The sequence below is a fragment of the Actinia tenebrosa genome, unplaced genomic scaffold, assembly GCF_029948245.1.
Source record: "Actinia tenebrosa isolate PJP-AT-01 unplaced genomic scaffold, QUT_ActTen_1.0 PGA_scaffold14__42_contigs__length_11649687, whole genome shotgun sequence".
NCBI lineage: Eukaryota > Metazoa > Cnidaria > Anthozoa > Actiniaria > Actiniidae > Actinia > Actinia tenebrosa.
The window spans coordinates 7,688,490-7,707,007 of NW_028292574.1; the positions used below are offsets into that span (position 1 = coordinate 7,688,490).

The 18,518-nt window shown below is 45.2% G+C and overlaps 2 protein-coding genes across 2 annotated transcripts; one reads left to right on the plus strand and one right to left on the minus strand.

Moving 5' to 3' along the window:
* Positions 1 to 244: 244 nt before the first annotated feature.
* LOC148911396 (uncharacterized) lies at positions 245 to 1,405 on the plus strand. Its single transcript, XM_089029364.1, has one exon. The coding sequence runs from the start codon at positions 245 to 247 to the stop codon at positions 1,403 to 1,405; it is 1,161 nt and encodes a 386-aa protein (XP_088885490.1).
* Positions 1,406 to 16,145: 14,740 nt separating this feature from the next.
* On the minus strand, positions 16,146 to 17,233 carry LOC116286283 (uncharacterized). The gene has a single exon (XM_031692746.2). It carries the CDS (start codon positions 16,749 to 16,751, stop codon positions 16,323 to 16,325), a length of 429 nt encoding a protein of 142 aa, XP_031548606.2. The 5' UTR covers positions 16,752 to 17,233; the 3' UTR covers positions 16,146 to 16,322.
* Positions 17,234 to 18,518: the final 1,285 nt, after the last annotated feature.

Consider the following 18,518-nt stretch of genomic DNA (forward strand, 5'->3'; position numbering starts at 1 on the left):
GTACGGACGCCGAGCAAAGAAAGCCTGGGATAAGGATGGGGCTTACTTAGGAGAAGCGCACCCCACATGTGGACGTTATGCAAAAGACGGAGATAAGCCTGGCAAACCTTCCACGCACTGCTTTCACTGCGGCGAGCCTATAGAGGAAGACTTTTACACAGACAAAGTGATGGATTGATGTGAAATCACTGGTGAGTTTAAAGGCGCATCGCACTGGAAATGCAGACAGCGGATAGACCCCAACATGGAGATTCCTGTGTTCTTTCACAACCTCCGCGGGTACGACTCCCATCTCTTGCTGCAAGGCGTGGAGGGGCACGAAGTAAAGTGTATACCTAACAACAAAGAACGGTATATGTCCGTAACGATTGGCAAGCTAACGTTCCTGGACTCCCAGCAGTTCATGGCAAATTCCTTAGCCAATCTAGCCAAGTACAATGAGGATTCACCAATATCCGACGAATACGATGCGGAAAGGAAAGGTGTGTATCCTTACGAATACATGAATTGCTGGGAGCGCTTCGAAGAAACGCAGCTTCCACCCAAAGAGTCCTTCTACAGCACTCTAAATGAAGCGGGAATATCCGACGATGAATACTCCTATGCGAAGGAGGTTTGGAAGAAACACGACTGCAGAAATTTAGGCGACTACCACGACGTCTACCTACTCTCGGACGTTGTCCTACTAGCAGACGTCTTTCAAAGCTTTCGAAAGATGGCTATGTCTTACTACGGGTTAGACCCAGCAAGCTTTTACACAGCCCCCGGGCTTTCCTGGAGTGCGCTGTTAAAGAAAACAGACGCACAACTGGACCTCCTAACCGACTACGAGATGTATCGATTTATGGAAGACGGTATTCGCGGTGGAGTTTGCGGGCCCAGCAGACGTTACGCGCGCGCCAACAATCCCCAAGTAGAGGGTTACGACCCCAAAAAGTCAAACACTTACATATTTTATTTAGATGCGAACAATCTTTACGGGTGGGCAATGTCCCAACACCTTCCAGTTAGGGAGTTTGAATGGACGGAGCCACGCGAACCGGAGTATTACATGCGAATAAAACCCGACAGCCGCAAAGGCTTTGTCTTAGAAGTTGACTTGGAGTACCCCGAGCACCTACACGACCTCCACGATGATTACCCGCTTGCCCCAGAAGCAATTGAGATACCTTTTGAACAGCTATCACCACTACAAAAGAAGCTGTGCCCCAACTATAAACCGTACCGCAAGCTAACGATGAATTTGATGAACAAAAAGAATTACGTTGTTCACTATCGCAACCTGCAATTCTACGTGCGCCACGGAATGCGCGTGACAAAGGTGCACCGCGCCCTGAAGTTCCGCCAAGAGCCGTGGATGCAGCCGTACATAGACTTTAACACCCAAAAGCGCACAGCCGCCTAAAATGATTTCGAGAAAAACCTGTTTAAGCTAATGAATAATAGTGTGTTTGGGAAGACTATGGAGGACATTCGCAAGCGGGTTAGCATAAAGATTGCTAACACACGCGAGGAAGCGGAGAAGTACGTATCGCAACCAGGGTTTGTACGCTACGTAGACATGTTGAACTTCTTTGTGATACACATGAAGAAGGCTAACCTATTTCTAAATAAGCCTGTATACACCGGGTTTTCAGTGCTGGAGCTATCGAAGTTGCTGATGTACGAGTTTTATTACGACAAAGTCAAACCCAAGTACGGCGATAAGTGTCGACTCCTTTACACGGACACCGACTCCCTAATAATGGAGATAGAAACCCCCGACGTTTACGCAGACTGTCTCGAAGATATTGACGAATATGACACGTCCGGTTACCCGCGCGACCATCCATTATACTCAGCCAAAAATAAGAAAGTAATTGGAAAGATGAAGGATGAAATGTCAGGCAAGCCAATCGTGGAGTACGTTGGGCTAAAACCAAAGATGTATAGTGTACTTAAGACGGACGGCGCAGACAAGAAAGCAAAAGGCGTAAAAAAATACGTAGTTAAGAAACAACTTACGCATCAGTCTTACGTGGATGTGCTTCATAGTCAAAAGTCTCAGAAGCACCACATGAATTCCCTGCGGTCCTTTAAGCATCGAATACACAGCATTACTCAGGAGAAGGTGTCGTTATCCGCATTTGACGGTAAGAGGTGGATGCATGACGATGGTATCCATACGCACGCGTTCGGTAATTACACGATAAGCAGTTCTTCTTTGACGAACCCACGTGTGGGGCCATCATAAAGATAATACAAGATGGGCTGACCCTTCTTAGCTATTACACTTCGGATCTGGTAAGTTTCCAAAGACCAATTAGGATCCGTAGCTCTTTTTGATCCTCCTTCTAATTCACCCGGCTCATAGAGATATTGAACCGTGATGTTGCCTAATCTCTTTTCCTGGGGGAAGACCGCCCTCGAACTTCTGACGTAGGACTTGTGTTCCACGTGTTTCTTTTTTATGGCATCCTTGGGTTTTATTCCCGTAGCCCTGGCCGCCTCGTTATTTAAAGCCGCGACGACCTGGGGGAGCCTCTGAGTCCATTCCCTGTTGCGCTCGGAGGGATCTTCCAGCTCTTTCCAATACTGGTACCCAAAGAGACGCTCGGCCAGGGTCTTATTAAATCTTTCAACAATGCTCTGATCCCTGTGGTACTCGGCTTCGGCTCTCCTAATTTTAGTGCTGTGGTCTTTCAGGGTCTTAGTAACCACGCCCATGAACTCCGTCCCCGCATCCACTTGCAGCAGCTTAGGCCATTTCAAGACGCGCTTATAAATCCTACCTAGGGCTTCTGCGACTTCCCCAGAATCCTTGCTGGTTATGGGTTCGGCGTCCTTATATCTGCTTGCGATATCGACTACGGTCAAAGCATACCTATAGGTCTTTCTTCTTACCTTGTCGTGCGGTAAGAAAAGCAAATCTGCCTGATGAACTTCATTGGGGGCATTTACGGTGAAGCTGGGTCTGGGAATGTACTTGGGCACGGGAAGATAGACCTGCCAGAGGGTTTGTTTTTTTAACCAGTTCTTAGCCGTTTCTTCTGATACCCTGGCCGCGGCTGCAAGTTTCTTGATAGCCGACGCTCCTGTCCAATAGCCTTCAGGCCCATAGTAAATCCTTTTGAGTTTGTCCTCAGTTCGACCCATTATATGAATAGAATCGCGCTTCGCTTGATTCAAGCGAAGGATAGGACGAGATTGATCTTTCGCCCGTTGAAATCCACCGTCTCTCCGTCCACTTTGATGGTGATGTTTATGCTTTCTACCAATTCGCAAGGCAAGTCATAGTTTAAAGAAATGGGAGCGTATTCTACCAGGTCAAATGGATTACCCTTAGGTGGAAACTTGGACATTAGATTACTTGGTCCTTCATTAAAGCATGATCTTACTAGGCTGCAGTGAACTTCGTAGTTAGCGGGGACTTTCTATTTTACGTCAAGTTGACCATTGATCGTTGTGTTAGTAAGGCCCAGGAATCCTACCAACGTACTGCCCTTTAGATTGGCACTCCCACTATTTTTCTTGAATGTCATTTCATGGGGTAGACCTGTGGTAAGAGTATATCCATGCTTTGCTAGCTCCTTAGCCAGTGTTATAGGGGTGTAATGGGAATCTGGTATTTTTGGTTTGTTGGCACCCACAACGACAAAGCCGCCAATCAAATTATACCAAGAATTGTACAAAGAGCAACTTATGAGTAGAACCTTATGGGCTTTGATGGGGGGATTCAGATAAGTGGTAAAGTCATTCTTGTCGCGTTCCAAAAAGACGATCATTATATTAGATACGCCAAAGCCACGCCTCCCGCCAGCCCTGAGACTCCTACGAAGACCAACTCATTGTCTTTTTGTTTCTTAGAAGGCTGGTAGTAATTCTTGAACTGAGGCTTTCTTAACCTAAAGTCGGGGTGCGCCTGCGCATAGAGCTTAAAGGCGTAGTCTGTGTTTTCGAAGTTCTTGTCTGCCTAATCCCTGTAGTTGGTAGTTGGTAGTTCTTGTCCAACCAATCCCTGTAAGCTTGTCTTTTTTCATTCCAAGCCGCCACGTCCCTTTGATATTTCTCCAGCGCTAAGTCGTGTCTCTTCCTTTCGGCGGCCAAATCTCCGCTGCGATCACCTCTAACTAATCTATCCAAATATTGACCGCCATAATTAGCTCCAGTGAATGCTAAAGCTGCAATAACTCCGCCTGCGATTAAACTAGCCATTTATATGTTAGGCAGGTACTTTTCCTTCCGTAGGTAATCCTTTACCATGATAGCCCCACCCACGGCAGCGGTCATCTTAGCAAAATTAGCGAAGCTCTTGCTTGGGTCTTCAGTAAAGTCTTCTTTGAGCAATTTCTTACCTACCCAACCAATGCCCGCAACGATGGAAGTAATAATAGCTGCTTCTTCAACAGTTTTCAATAACGCGATTGACATTATATTACAAAGCGAGAAGGTTATTACTCCATCACGGGGATCCTACTCTTAGGGGGCTCCTGCACGGGTGCGTAATATGTTGGTTCTACTTTTGGCTTCGTAGCCCGCCATTGTAAGTAAAGGCTACCTGCAGCTATGATGACTCCCAACGCGCCAATGACGTAGCCCGGATTAATAAAGGATTCCTCTTCTTTCTCTTCCACCTTTTCCTCTTTCTTTGCTTTGTTCTTCCTGTTCATCTCCGCGAGCTTCTTTCCGGCAGCGACTCTGCCTGGAGATTTAGTCTTGGTAATCTTCTGCTCCTCTTGGGGCTGCTCTACCTTCGACTCTGGTTCACTCATTTATATCTAAGGACTTGAAGGACTTGATAAGTACTTGAGAATGACTTAAGTAAGTACTTAAGGACGACTTAACTAAGTACTTGAGGCGACCTGGGCAATTCCCGCGAATGACTTGACTAAGTACTTGAGGCGACTTGATCAGGTACCTCAGCAAGTGCTGCCTGGAAGACCTTTTCGACTTCTCTGTCCTTCTTGAAGTCCTTCCAAGACACCAGTACCTCCTTCAAGTCGACGTGCTGAGCTACGTGAAGTGCCGCAGAGGCGACTGCCATTAACTTACCGCACTTCAAAGACAACCACCCGCAGGTTATCTTAAGTTCTTGGGCGATGACATAGTCCTCGCTAATGTCCTTCCGCAGTTGCTCCACGTCGTCTATGGGCAGCGCAAGTCCGAGAAGCTTGGTGGCAAGTCGGATGGCGGAGTCCGCTACGGCGTCCGTGGTCTTACTTGCAAGGGCGGCCTCGTACCTCTTATGGAACTTCTTAACCTCCTCTTCCGACAACTTATTAACCTGCTCATGGGTAAGTTCCTTGCCTATCATTTCTTTACACTTCCCCGAAGACACCAGGATGTTAAGTTGTTCCTTAAGGTTACTTTCATCTAACTGTGTGGGGACTTCTATCAACTGCTCAATCTCCATATACATTAGGAGTTAAAGATCGCAGATCTTTATGGAATACGGAAACCTCAAAGAGAAGATCATCTTGGAATGTTGGTGCGTCTTTAGATGCCGCATGTATTCGTGCAACTGTTCATTGGATATTTCACCGCCGTAGTCGCTTAAGATGGTTTCCAGGTCAGACTTGCTCGGAGTATAAAATACTACTAGAGATCCTATGTTTTCTCTAAAATGCTTGGAGACACTGGTAAGCTGCTGCGATAGCAACCAAACGCTGATATTGTCGTGTCTGCCGCTGAAAGCGAGCTTTACTAATTCGGAGGTGCGTCTTTTTACGTCGTCCCCGCAGGCGATGTCATCCAGTATGAGCAAGGTTTGCGTATTCTTGGGGAATTGTTTGTGCCAAAACTTAAGGTTGCTGGATAACTCGTTAGGGTCTAAGATATCCACAAAGAAGTCGTCATCTTTTGCGCCTACGCCCGTCCAGGTGCGGTTATTCACGTAGGTGGGGCATAATAGCACTATGTAGTCGAAACGGTATCTTAAGGGTCCTAATAGCTGCTCTACGACGAACTGGGTCTTCCCGCAGCCGGTGGGTCCTACTATCAGAGCGTTACAAGGCATGTGATCTGGTTCCATTTATATATATTTACCCATCATTTCGGCTACCTTTTTCGCTGATATATATGGAGCGTGCACCAGTGGAAGCAGTCAAAGCAATGGTCAACGTCGTCAAAAGGAAGTCAGACCTGGAGAGGGCGGTCGAAATGCAAAGGGAGGAGATAGACCGGTTGAACGAACGTGTAAAGGAGTTATATGAAGAAATGTGCGGCCTGAAGCGCGTAGAGCGGTTTGGCGCGCTGGTGACGATGGCAACGTGGGCAAAGGAGTCCGTGAAGGACTTTATGAGGTATCCCACTTAGGGCTTATTAAATCCTTATTATATATGGAGTGCGTGCACTGCAACAACGAATTTAGCTCTAAGCAAATGTTAACATACCACGTCGAAAAGAAGGTTTGTCAAAAGACGCGAGAGAAACGCTGCAAACACTGTAGCAAGGAGTTTAGCAGCAAGCAGATGTTAAAATACCACGTGGATAAGAGGGTTTGCCTGAAGAACGTGTGTGAGCGCTGCGAGGAGGATAAGAAAGACGATTGGCACTTCTTCCGCTGCTTGACGCGGTACGAATTAGACGGCATAACATGTGAAGACCACACGCGGCACGCTGTTGTCCAAAGGAGACCATAACACGGTTGATACGTTAAAAGAAGGAGATCGACATGCTCTTTGCCATGTTTGACGAGGCGGAAGGCGTGCGGTGGGAGGATAGGGAATATTGGGAGGCGGACTGCAGCCGCTGCGGTTGTAGAAGGGATGGACAACATATTTGGCAGTGCTTGCATGTGCAGGCAAATCCCACTACGTTCGAAGAGTACATGGAAGGAGTTAGGAGACGACACGACGACTCTGTTAGGGAATATCTAACGCGCTGCTAGGAAACTATTTTCAAAGAATCCTAATTCTTATTTAATTATTATTAGATCGCCCGGAAACTATTTTCAAAGAATCCTAATTCTTATTTAATTATTATTCGTTAATCAGGAAACTTTCTCAAAAGAAAATCTGATTTTCATTCATTGATAATAATAAAATAATAAGAATCCCAATCTTTTCAAAATAGTTTTCAGGCGATTTAATAATAAATAAGAATTGGATTCCTTAGGGAAAAGTTTCCAGGAGCGGCTAATAATAAAACAATAAGAATTAGGATTCTTTGGAAATAGTTTCCGAGGTCGCTAATAATAAAATAATAAGAATCCCAATCTTTTCAAAATAGTTTCCGAGGGGACCTAATGATAATTAAATAAGGATCGAATTTCTTTCAATATATGCTAGCCTACGCAGCCGCCCTACTAGGTGGAATTCTGATAACCCTTTCAATATATGGACTGTATTACCTGTGAGATATCCAACGACTGCATTATAGCAACAAAAAAATACACCTGCCTTCATTGTGGCAGTGCATTCCTTGATCATTGGTGTCCAAAGGTGCAACCTACGAATGCAGAGGGCTCTCTGGCTCATACTTAACTACATCAAATACCCACCTGCCATCCTCTTTACCATGGCTCATAACATGGGTAACATCCTGCCCTTCGATGGCGTACCTTATCCTATCAGGCGCCCAAAGGGTGTATATTCATTTTTTATTTTTTAGCACCAAACGCAGGCGGTCGATGTCTTCAAAGACCACGTAATTCTTTATCTCGTAAATCTCCCCCACCACCAAATCCCTCCAGTGCGTTTGTATGAACTTTAACTCGTTGAATTTATCCTTGTTCATATATTCTATGAAATATCTTTAAATGCGCTGCCAAAGTCTCACTGGTTTTGAAGGCCTTACAGCACCACCTGCAGGGAATTCGTAGGTGTTCAGCATACACCGCAATTGCGCGGCAGATGTCGTCGTAGTCGTTGCTAATCATTACCTTGTAACCATTTTGTTCATACCTTTGTAAGAGTAGTCGTTGACTCTCAGAAAGTACCCCGTTGCCTTTCGGGGTCTTCAGCTCTATACAGAATCCACGGTAATGGACGTGCGCATTCAAGATGAGCAGGTCGGGTTGACCGCGTTGGTAGCCCTTCTGCCAGCACTTTATGCGCTTTCCATCCGAGTCCTGCAGTTCGCCTAGACCAGGGGTTACGAGCATTTGTGGGTAGAATCTGCGAATGTAGTCCACCACTTTCTTATGCAGGTCGAATTCATTTTCGTTCTTGAATACCAGTTTGTTTGCACTGTTAAACCGTCTTTCGATTTCATACTTGCCTGTTTTCCTCAATGCCGGAAGGACTTCCTCGAAGACCCAATCGCGAAACTCCACAGCTTTAGGTAGCTTGGAGCTAAATATCAGCTGATACAAACCAGGCTCCGAAATAAACACGGAATGTGGATGGATAGTAGAAGAGCGGTGATTTGGAGCCCCTTTCATGTCAACCCACCTTTCCTTGTATTTATCGGAGACGTGATCCCTAATTGCGTCCCTGGAACGTTCATAACCTAACGCAGACGCCACTTCCTTCGCTTTGAAGTATAGTTTGCCGCCTTGCGCAATGCATTGCAGTTTTGTTTCGTTGTTTTGGAATACGCGTAGCATCGTATATTTGAGAAATATTTTAACTTTTTTAGGATGAGTGAGCGAAGTTGTCAATATGCAATGCTTTTTAGCTGATTCATTTCTACGCTTAGTTGCGCGTCAGACACGACGAAGATATACGCGTTTATCTTATCAGTGTTGCCCGCGGAGGCATTCTTTGTGCGCTTGATCTCCAAGGTGATGCCGTCCTGGGTGTTTACCAACCGCAGACCCTGCCCATGTAGGTCTTCGTCGTTGATGGTGCGCATGTTGATCCATAACGCATACTTATCCGTGAAGAATTCCTCAGGGCTCACCTGGTCACCAAACTTACGCATTGCCTCCCTGTACACGTCTGCAGGCTTTATCCACTGGGAGTAGACCTTGTTTGGAACCCCGTTGATATTTACCCCAACGTTAGTAATGTTGGGGTTGTGAAAGGCTTCGGAGTCGCGCTTACTAGCCTCGTAGGGTTTGGCAAACACCAACATCAGCCCCGTGAGACTTCTTCGGGGGAGGTTAATACTTTGGTTAATAACCTCATCCGTCTTATCCAAGAAGCTAAATGTCTTGTACATTACTACGTGGTCGTAAAGAAAAGCCTTTCCGGAGCTGTATTCCATGCCAGCACTACGGGCCAGCTCTTCGCTATACACCGTTTCGTACTGCAGCTCTAAGTTGGTGATAGAATAGGGATCAACAGCCCCGCTAACTGCGGTGTCCATTCCTCCTATGACATTCGTAGTGTCCGCCAAGGTTACTTCAAACTGTAACTCGTATAACTGTCTGGGGTAATACACACCATGGTTCGTAATCACTTCAAAGTCCAAAGGGATAACGTACTTGCTACCATAGGCGGTCTTTACCCTCGTCGCGTCTGCTACTGCGGTTGCTCCACTGGAGTCGGTAGGCGCTGGGTTGGTTTCACTGCGAAGCTTACGTAAGATAACGCTTCCAATTCCCTGCTCTATCTTTTGTGCGCGGTCAAAGGCTGTTAGCCACAGATCCTTATACGTGGTGTACAAATCGTACCCGTTCAAGTCCAAGAGGGATTCCCCGGCGAACTTGATTCTCATCTTAGAGACGAGGTTCCTGCCCACGTTATTAACGGTATAGCGCTTGTCCTTGGTGCTGGGCTGCACCGCTAGGTCAAACCTTAACGCCAGGGTGCCAGGAACCAATACTAGGTTATCCGTTAGGCGAGGCTCGCCTACGTACAAGGTTTCCCCTGGTTTTGCGCTGCTGGGAGTAAAGGTAACCCGGTGAAAGGTGCGTTCTGCTTTCAGCCCGCCAACCTGCTTAGGTAATACATTGGGGTTTAACTTTGAGCTTATCATATATAATGGAAGTAGAAGGAACGGATTTCGATCCCACCACTGAAGAAGCCCAAGTTGATATTAACGATGAAGAATACGAGTCTTTGCTTCCCGATGACAACGTAGACGGGCAAGGCCTTTTTGACAAACTAAGACGCAAGTATGGCAGCAGGGCTCGCGATGCTATGCGCTCCCTAAGAGACAAATTCAAATCTAAGAATCCATACCAACCCATTCCGGAATATTTACAAATGGAAGACTTGGATCTCACGGACGCAAGGACTGAAATGTTAAGAGAAGTTATTGACACCGTAAGGCAGCGATATCCTAATGCAAACCTAGCCCTCTTAGAGTTTAGAGTAGGAGATAAAGGTCAAATCCAAATTCGATACGCGGGGAGAGAAAAATGGTACAACTTTTATCAAAGAACGGACTCTACCTTACTTAACAATGGCCTTTCGAAAGAAATAACGACGGCGTTGGGAAATCCTAACCTGACAATGTTGTCTACCCTAAGCGAAAAGGAAACTACGAAAGTTAAAGAAAGCCTTCTTAGGAGCATCAAAATGCCAAGCACTAGAGCAAGCTTTAAAGCCATGAACGCATTACTTAATAAGCAACAAGAAAATCTCCAACAATTAGAAACCACTGAAGAGGAAAAAAGTAAAGAACTCGAAGAACGTCCACTAAGTAGCAGCGCAGCCACAGACTTAGCAAGCGACCTACGAAACGTAAAAGCTGAAAAGGAGGCACTTCTGAAGGAAATACAGGAAAGCAGGGTAACCATTGACGACCTCGCGCGACAACTTGATGAAGCAACTAGGGAGTGGGATAACATCATCAATCGCCTTGATAACACTGGGGAGGAAAACCAAGCATTGCAGGAGCGCATAAAAGAACTGGAAGACGAATTCATGAAGCAAAGCAGGTTGACTGTCGAAAGTCGTGCCGCCGAAATCGCAGACTTCAAGGCTAGGCTCTCTAAGCTGCTAGAAGAAAAAAGCGCTGCAAGAAATCAGCTAAAGGCCGCTTTAGACAAGGTGGCGGGGAAAGACGCAGAACTACAGCGCTTAGGAAAAGAATTAACAGATTCCGTTGAGAGAGAGAGGCAAGTCATGGTGGATAAGGCGGTGGCGGAGGAGCAAATACGGCAACTTCAGCAGGCCGTCGAAGACCTGGAGGAGCAAATAGAACAGCAGCGGCAAATAGTTGCGGACCAAACTCGCACCGAAGAGGAAAGGGAGGCGGCTCAAAGGGAAGTAGAAGCTTTAGAGGCGCGCCTTGCGAGATCGCAGACGCAAATAGAGAGCCGGGAACGGGAGTTGGGGCTTACCACCAGGGAAAAGGTAAAAAGAGCTCTTTTGAAGTATGGCATTCCGCTGGCATTTGCGGTCGCTATTAGCACCGTAGTAGGAGTAATCTTGTCCGCGCTTAAGGCTACGGGCGCAGGCGTAAAGAAATTAGGCAATGGGCTAACGGACTTGGGGAAAAAAATGGCAGCCGGTCTTCCTGGGCTGCTTGGTAGTGTTCTTGGCCTGGCACTTAGGGCCGGCGGAGAACTGTTAAAGTTTGTGGGGAACAACATCTGGATCTTGGTCGTCGCTATTGGGGTGGCCCTCCTGAAGAAGATGCGGGGTTGATCTTTATGTATTACCGAGGGCTTGTCGTCGAGCTCCTTAAATATCCTGCTTTGAGGATAAGTAGGGGCAGTGTTGGCCCCCGGGTTAATAATTTGGTACTAGGGGTATGGCAGTCATAGTAGAAATAGGCTTATGATTCCAAGTAACGTTGGAGGCAGCGGTACCGCCGACGTAATTTATCCTAGTACCGCCATCATCAGAAAGGGGTTGCAGCCGAGCATACTTGCAATTGACTAACATGTGAAAAGTTACCGGCGTTAGGTCTTCACCTGATATCGTGTAGGGCTCCATCGAAAAATGGGTAACTCTCCTAGTGTTCGTCGAAGTTCGGTAAGGAAGCAGGGGCTCGTCATTTTCATCGACGAGCCTAAACCCCACATTTGCACCCGGCCCTGTATTAATGCTAATGGTACAGATAACCAACGCAGCTCCTCCAACTTCAACCAACATGCCGGTGTCTTTCCAAGCAATAGATTCAACATGGTTCTTTTCCTCTAAATAGTAAACGTAATGAGTTTCCTTCTGATGTGGGTTCATATATGTTACAGGCTAAGCACTGTAAGAGTGCTAATGGTCATATGGTTATAAGCTGTATCTCTTTGATCCTCTATGCTATTTACCGTGACCTTTCCCGTATCGTCTACTCTTATCTGTAGCTTTACCTTCCCATGGCAATCGGCGACCATATGAAAAGTCCAAACCGATAAATTCTCGGCGCTATTTATCGGCGGCTCTACGGAGAAATGCGCAGGGTCCCTGTTGTTTGTCTTATTTCTCATAGGCTGCAGTATGCCATTCTCATCCAGGAACCTAAAGCCCAGGTTGGCATGGCTGCTCGTACCAATGCAAATGCTGCATATTATCAGCTTCTTTCCTGAGTAGTTCAGGTCCACAGACATTCCGGTGACGTCCACCCAAGATCCCTGGGTGTATTTTTTCTCGCCTGTGTAAGTCGTATAGGCACAATCTACTCCAGCTACGTAGGGGTTGTTCATCGCCATATATAATAACTCAGACCAATGCTTGCGGTGGCTAAGCCGGTTTTTAGTAAGTTATGGTCATATTCCTCAGGTATGGCTGGTAGCGCGGGAATATGCTTCTTAACTACGGGTGGCTTCGTTTCGTGTGACTTTTTTGGCTTCTCTACGAAGTGAGGAATGCCCTTAGTCATGTCAGAGTTCACGTCATTCACCCCAAACTTCATATCCTTAGTAGCTCGCTGCAGCTTGTTCTTATAACCCACAACGGAATTAGCGTTGATAACCAAATTACTTGGCATCAACCAACAACCAGGCGACAAAGCGTAATCTAACCGCACTTTGGATTGCTGCACCGCAAGTTGATACCTTGGAACTGACTTGGATATGTCATTTTCTATTATTGCGGACTCAAAAAGGACAAGGAATTCTTGTTGCGTTTCCCTCGAAGCACCTTGGGAACCAACAATGGGGCTGCGGGTATTTACCTGCGCTGCCAGGGTGCAGTAGACGAATGCTTCAATACTGCGGTTAATTCGAGCTAGGTTTCTTAGACCTTTTCCTTTTAATAATACAAACGGATCGCAAGGACTGGGGTAAATCGTCTCAATCCTATCGATCAGCGTAACGTCATTCTTGCGACCACCCAAGTCGTAAAACTTTAGGACCCCGGGGTATTTTTGATGATACATGTCTGCCGGACGCACGCCGTCAACATGCCATGCATAGATAATGCCCAAGCCATGCGTGGCGCCCTCCCGATAACGAAAGTCTCTTTGCTGCGGCTTGGACTCATTCATTAGCCTTTCTAGGGCAGCGGAATCGTAGTGGTTATCCATTCGATTGAATGGCTTTTCCCCCGGCAGGGGCACGTGCAGCTCCTTCAATATGCGCCGCATAGTAAAGGCAACGTGGAACCTTAGGAAGGCAATGTCAAACATATCCGTGGCAACCCCACAGCCCTTCGTAGCCGCCCAGACGGCAAAGTTTAACTGCTGCGGCCAGTACTTAAAGTTAGGTCCCCTTAACCATTCGTGGGCTTCTTTTCCTGAAGTGTGCGTAAGGTTAAAATCCTTAAAGATATCCCTTATTACTACGTTAAAGGTTTTGCTTACCCACTGGGATCTTCAAGTGCGTCACTATCTTATCAAAGTTGTTTACGCCACCTTCAGCATCGTAAAATGGGTAATCCTGGTTGGTTACTAATGGATTCTTTGGAAAATTAGGCTGTACCTCCTTTGTTATTGACAAAGGCCGCTCGCTTACCTTCTTCATTATTTTTGGTTTCAAATCCTCATTGCTGTACATCCTAGAGCCGTTATAGTAAATCCCATCGGGTCTTCTTTCGAACTTACTGGGGTCTGCATGCGGAAACATCTTCCTAAAGGCCCTCCAGTTCCAGTAATCCCGTTTGTCGTGATGTGGCTGCTCCTCAATATCATTCCCAAAAGCGTCGTACATTAGTATATATAATGGATGTTATACCATCAGCACCTCAGTTGTACCCAGATGTTCCCAATTATCACACTACGGCACCAATAACGGAACCTAACGAAATAAATGCCGAAAACTTCAGGCTCAATAAAGCAAATCTAATCCTGGCTTACTTGGAAGGTCAGGCAAAACACTATGAAAAAGTCCGAAAAAAGTACGCCAGAGCCCGGACTACGCTACATAAGATTGCGATAACTTCAGGGTCCATTTCTGTTGTGTTAACGGGCTCTGGCGTTGCTACTTGGCTTACTGGACCGGGAATAATTGTTGGAGTTCCTTTGGCCGGCGTTGGGGCAGCCTGTGGTATCATTTCGGCCGTTGCTACGGGCATTATGAAACAGTTGTCAAGCAAAATATCAAAACACGACACGACAATAGCTCTGTCAAGGGCTAAAGTAAATACGATCACTGACCTTGTCTCAAAGGCTTTGCGTGACAGAAAGATAGACGACGTAGAATTCTCGCTTATTCTGGCCGAAGAGGAAAAGTACGAGAAATTAAAGTCGGACATAAGAAACAAAAAAACGGTTGTAAAAGATCTTTCCGAGGAATCTCGCAAAAAAATCTACCAGGAGGCAAAAGAAGAGCTTCAAAGAAAACTCGCTCAGTAAACATCTGCTTCGAAAAGAGCGTGACAGGATTCTATTTACATATTGAACGCCGGCTGTCTGGTTCATATGCAGATTAAATATAATAATTTTCACATACATAAGCGTCCAGATGTGTCTGGCGTTCGCTTGTGATCGTGGACTTTGGAGCTGGGGAGGCCTAAAGTCCCGAGTTCAAGCCTCGCTGTAGACGCATTTGGACCGGTTGCTGTGAGTGAAAAAAAAAGCCTCCCCCACTCACAGCAACCGTGGGGGGAGGGGTGGAAAAGAAAAGATAGAAAGTGCGATTCAACCCCGCGATGGGGGGTTTCGCGAGGAAAAAGTTGGAAAAGTCAGGGGGTGTCTCGGGACGCTGTCCGGAGTTCACCCTCTGGTGGGTCGTAAGAAAGATATATGTGTATGTACTAGAGGGCCTCTGGCGCGGGATGAAATAAGCCCCGTAAGCCCAAAATGCAAAAAACCCCACTGGGGATAGCTTGGTGTTCTGCGCGATGCATTCCCCAGTGGGGTTTCTGGCAAAATAAACGCCAGTTTTGCATTTTTATTTTCTCGGAATCCATCCTAACAGGGGGTGGTTGGGGTCAATTTTGTAAAATATTTCATAGATTACGTTAGGGTAATAAGGAATATCCTTATCCAGCCGACAAAACATCCACTCGGCTCTTGTCATATCAGAAACCTCGGGAATAGACTTACCGGTAATTTCAGACAAAAGATAGGGAATAGCTTTGTAATATTTCCCTAGCTTTAATTTTTTTTAATGTCTTCCGTAGACTTTGCGGGGTTGGCTCTTCTAAATGGTCTATGATTTTCTTCTTTACTTGCTCGTCAAGATATACCGAGTGTAAACCTTGGATATGACTCATCCAGTCTCTAAAGTATTTTATTCTCTTATAAGGTGTTTTCTTACGACCTCCATTGGCGTAATATTGCTCTTTGGTAGCATTTGGTACGGCATTACGAATATTCTTACCACACTCGTAACACTGTGCTGACGTGTCGTCTTCTATTTGCATTTTCTTACCACAACAAATATACTTATTTGGTGGTGGGGTAACAAGCTTGGGTTTCAAGCACTTTACACAGAAGTCATAAACAAACTCTTTACATTCGTGCATATATATCTAGCATATTTTTTGCCCGCTTTTTGAAACCCCTGTAATCCCCGAGGACCATTTTTTGGTGCCGTAGCTTTTACTGCGTTTTTGGAATTTCATTACTACGCGAATTTTATTAACTCAGGAAATCATGGGGTTAGGTCGGGTGAATCAGGACTGGTATGCCCTATACTACTTGCTAATTGTTATTACAATAAATGCTATGGTAACGAAACTTGGTACGATGGGTGAGACTTGTGTTGTCAGTCATCTGACCACGTGACATGGCGTGACGTGACATACCTGCGTGACTGCTTCTGTTAATGATAAAATAATGATGATATTACCCGGGAGTTTTTTATTTCTGAAAAAAATGTTTGATCGAAATTTTCCTAAGTGTCTTCGAATTAACCTTCGTATTCTGTGCTGAGGAAACAGCGAAAGGGAAAATATAGATCTTTTATCATTAACAGAAGCGCTTGACTATTCTAAATAAAGTAAGAATACTTTCAATGGGCAAAGGTGTGTTTATTTGACGATTTTTTTCAACAATCAAAAACTCCCGGGAATCTAGTATTTCGAAATTGGTTCCCAGGTGCCGGGTATCTAGACACTTCGTATTTTCAACGTTATGATTCCGTGACCCCCTTTTCCATGTTTTATAAATATATGTACTTTAATGTTCTACTTGTTATGGCACCTTTTAGGAGTAGCTCTCTGCATATATCGCTTATCTTCGTAGTCCCATAGTTGTCTTTTAACATACGTATACATAGAAGGTCCTTCTTCAGGAAATAACTTATCATTCATTGAATTTACAGGCAGTTCCTTGGCAATCCATGCCGGTCTTGGTGTTATACTAGTGGCAGCCTTTCCCCCATGACCAAGAGTTTCATCAGAATGTTCCCGAAGATGGCGATAGTCCCAGACCGTCTTGGCACGAATCTGTACACTCTTGAGTTTCTCGTGGTTCAGATTGAACGGACGAACTCGGTATTCGTAACCCATTCGTGAGTGAATTCGACGAATATCAGGCAGAAAAGCGTCTAGTAACCTTTCACGATTTTGAACACTGATTGGCCCCAAGTCTAATGCAGAGCTACAAGATTTCATCGACTGAGTACCTGCCGATCGTTTATCACACGCTCTTGTCGGTGATTGTTTGCTATATGGGCATTAATTGGTACAGAGTTGGCCCTTAGTTTCCAAGGATTGTCTTGGATCTGTACAGTTCGTTCTGGGTAAGATGAAGTACATGCTGTCGGCGGTTGTACCATTATTACAACGATTAATATTCGTATAAAGCTCGACTATTAGTGTAGTAGTCGTAAACAAAGCTATCGATATATACAACACACTTATGTCAAACACCTTTCATGAAATAGCTTTGTTGTTACGGTTCCTGAAGTTCCTAAAGCTCTTGACGACCTTACCTACACGTTTGTTTTGAATGGTTTCACTTCATTCACGTAGAAAGAAAAGAAGATAGCCGCTTGACAGGCGACGAGTAGAGAATCGCAGCTGCATTCGTCTGTTGTCTACGATACGAAGGAATCAAGCCGGCTTAACGCACTTAATAATCAATATCCATCTTTAATCAAGAAACCATAACAGCTTTTGTGTTGCTTTATTGCGATCCTCCCAGGAGAATTGTCTTACTGTTGCTAAGCAACGGTAGCTGAATTTATTTAACCACAGTCTTACAAACCACTTGAAGGAAATAAAAGATATAGGGCCTTAATGAGATGAATAAAAGCTAAGTTCGAGATGAATAAAAGCAGAGTTCTTTTCTTTTGTAACGGTGGAAGTAGTGTTATAGGTCGATAATTACCCCGGTTTTTCCGCCTGAATTGCGCCTGAAATGCGCCTGAACCGATCACGATCCTGATTGGTCCGCTCAATAAGCAGGAAATGACGTCAAGATGGCGCCTGAACTCATTTGCATTGCGCCTGAATTGAAATAGATTTCTATTGGTCCGCCTGAACAGTTTGAAATGTATGACGTTACAATTTATTAGCATTGCGCCTGAACCGCAAGTAATTATATGTTGAAAGGAGCAATCTTTATCATTCTTCCTCTCCTCCTTGCCCTTACGATATCACGTAGTTACCGATCACGAGACCTAAACCATGAAGTTGAGAAGTGGCCGTATTCTTAACCCTATGCTGTTCAAACGCAGAACAGGACAAAAAGCAATAGCAAATCTCGTGAAACAAATGGAAAACACAAAACTTGAAAAACACCAGGATGAAACAGGGATGATCAGGGAGCTTCAGATATTTTTCAGATTTTTATTCTATCAATGCTGTGAGGACATTGCCAACAAAGAAAGGATAGACGAGATTGAAAGAACCAAGGGAAGAAAGGTCACTCTTGATGAACTAATCCATTGGAAAGCAGACGAGTCCTTTTGGCAAAAGACCTTTCAGAAAGCCTGGTTTCGTATGCAAAGAGAACTTCCCTTGCCAATATTGTTAGAAGCTTTTGACTCTTTCATGAAGTATGAACATGGTTTAGAAAACCCCGAGTACTTACAACCATTCCTGAGAAACTACCTCCACGAACTTTACGATAATAACGACAGTGGAAAGATGATAAAACTGATGCAGGAAATAAACCACGTTAAGAGCCATGCCTTCTCAGTATCTGACAAGAAAATCTACCTCCAAGAGCTGGCTAGTGACTTGGCATCCCAGACCATCAATCCTTTGTTTGACAACCATCCCATTATCATATCGTGGGATGTATTCTTCCAATACTCCAAATCAAGATGCTGCTACATCCCCGAGATTGATGGTGGGCGTACTGTGAGAAAACTGTTTCTCAGGGTATGCAATTTTTCCATGTTTTCAAGCCCCAGCTACCAATACAGGATTCTC

Coding starts and splice junctions, on each gene's coding strand:
- LOC148911396 (XM_089029364.1), top strand. CDS start 245: ATGGAGATTCCTGTGTTCTTTCACAACCTCCGCGGGTACGACTCCCAT.
- LOC116286283 (XM_031692746.2), bottom strand. CDS start 16,751: ATGAAATCTTGTAGCTCTGCATTAGACTTGGGGCCAATCAGTGTTCAA.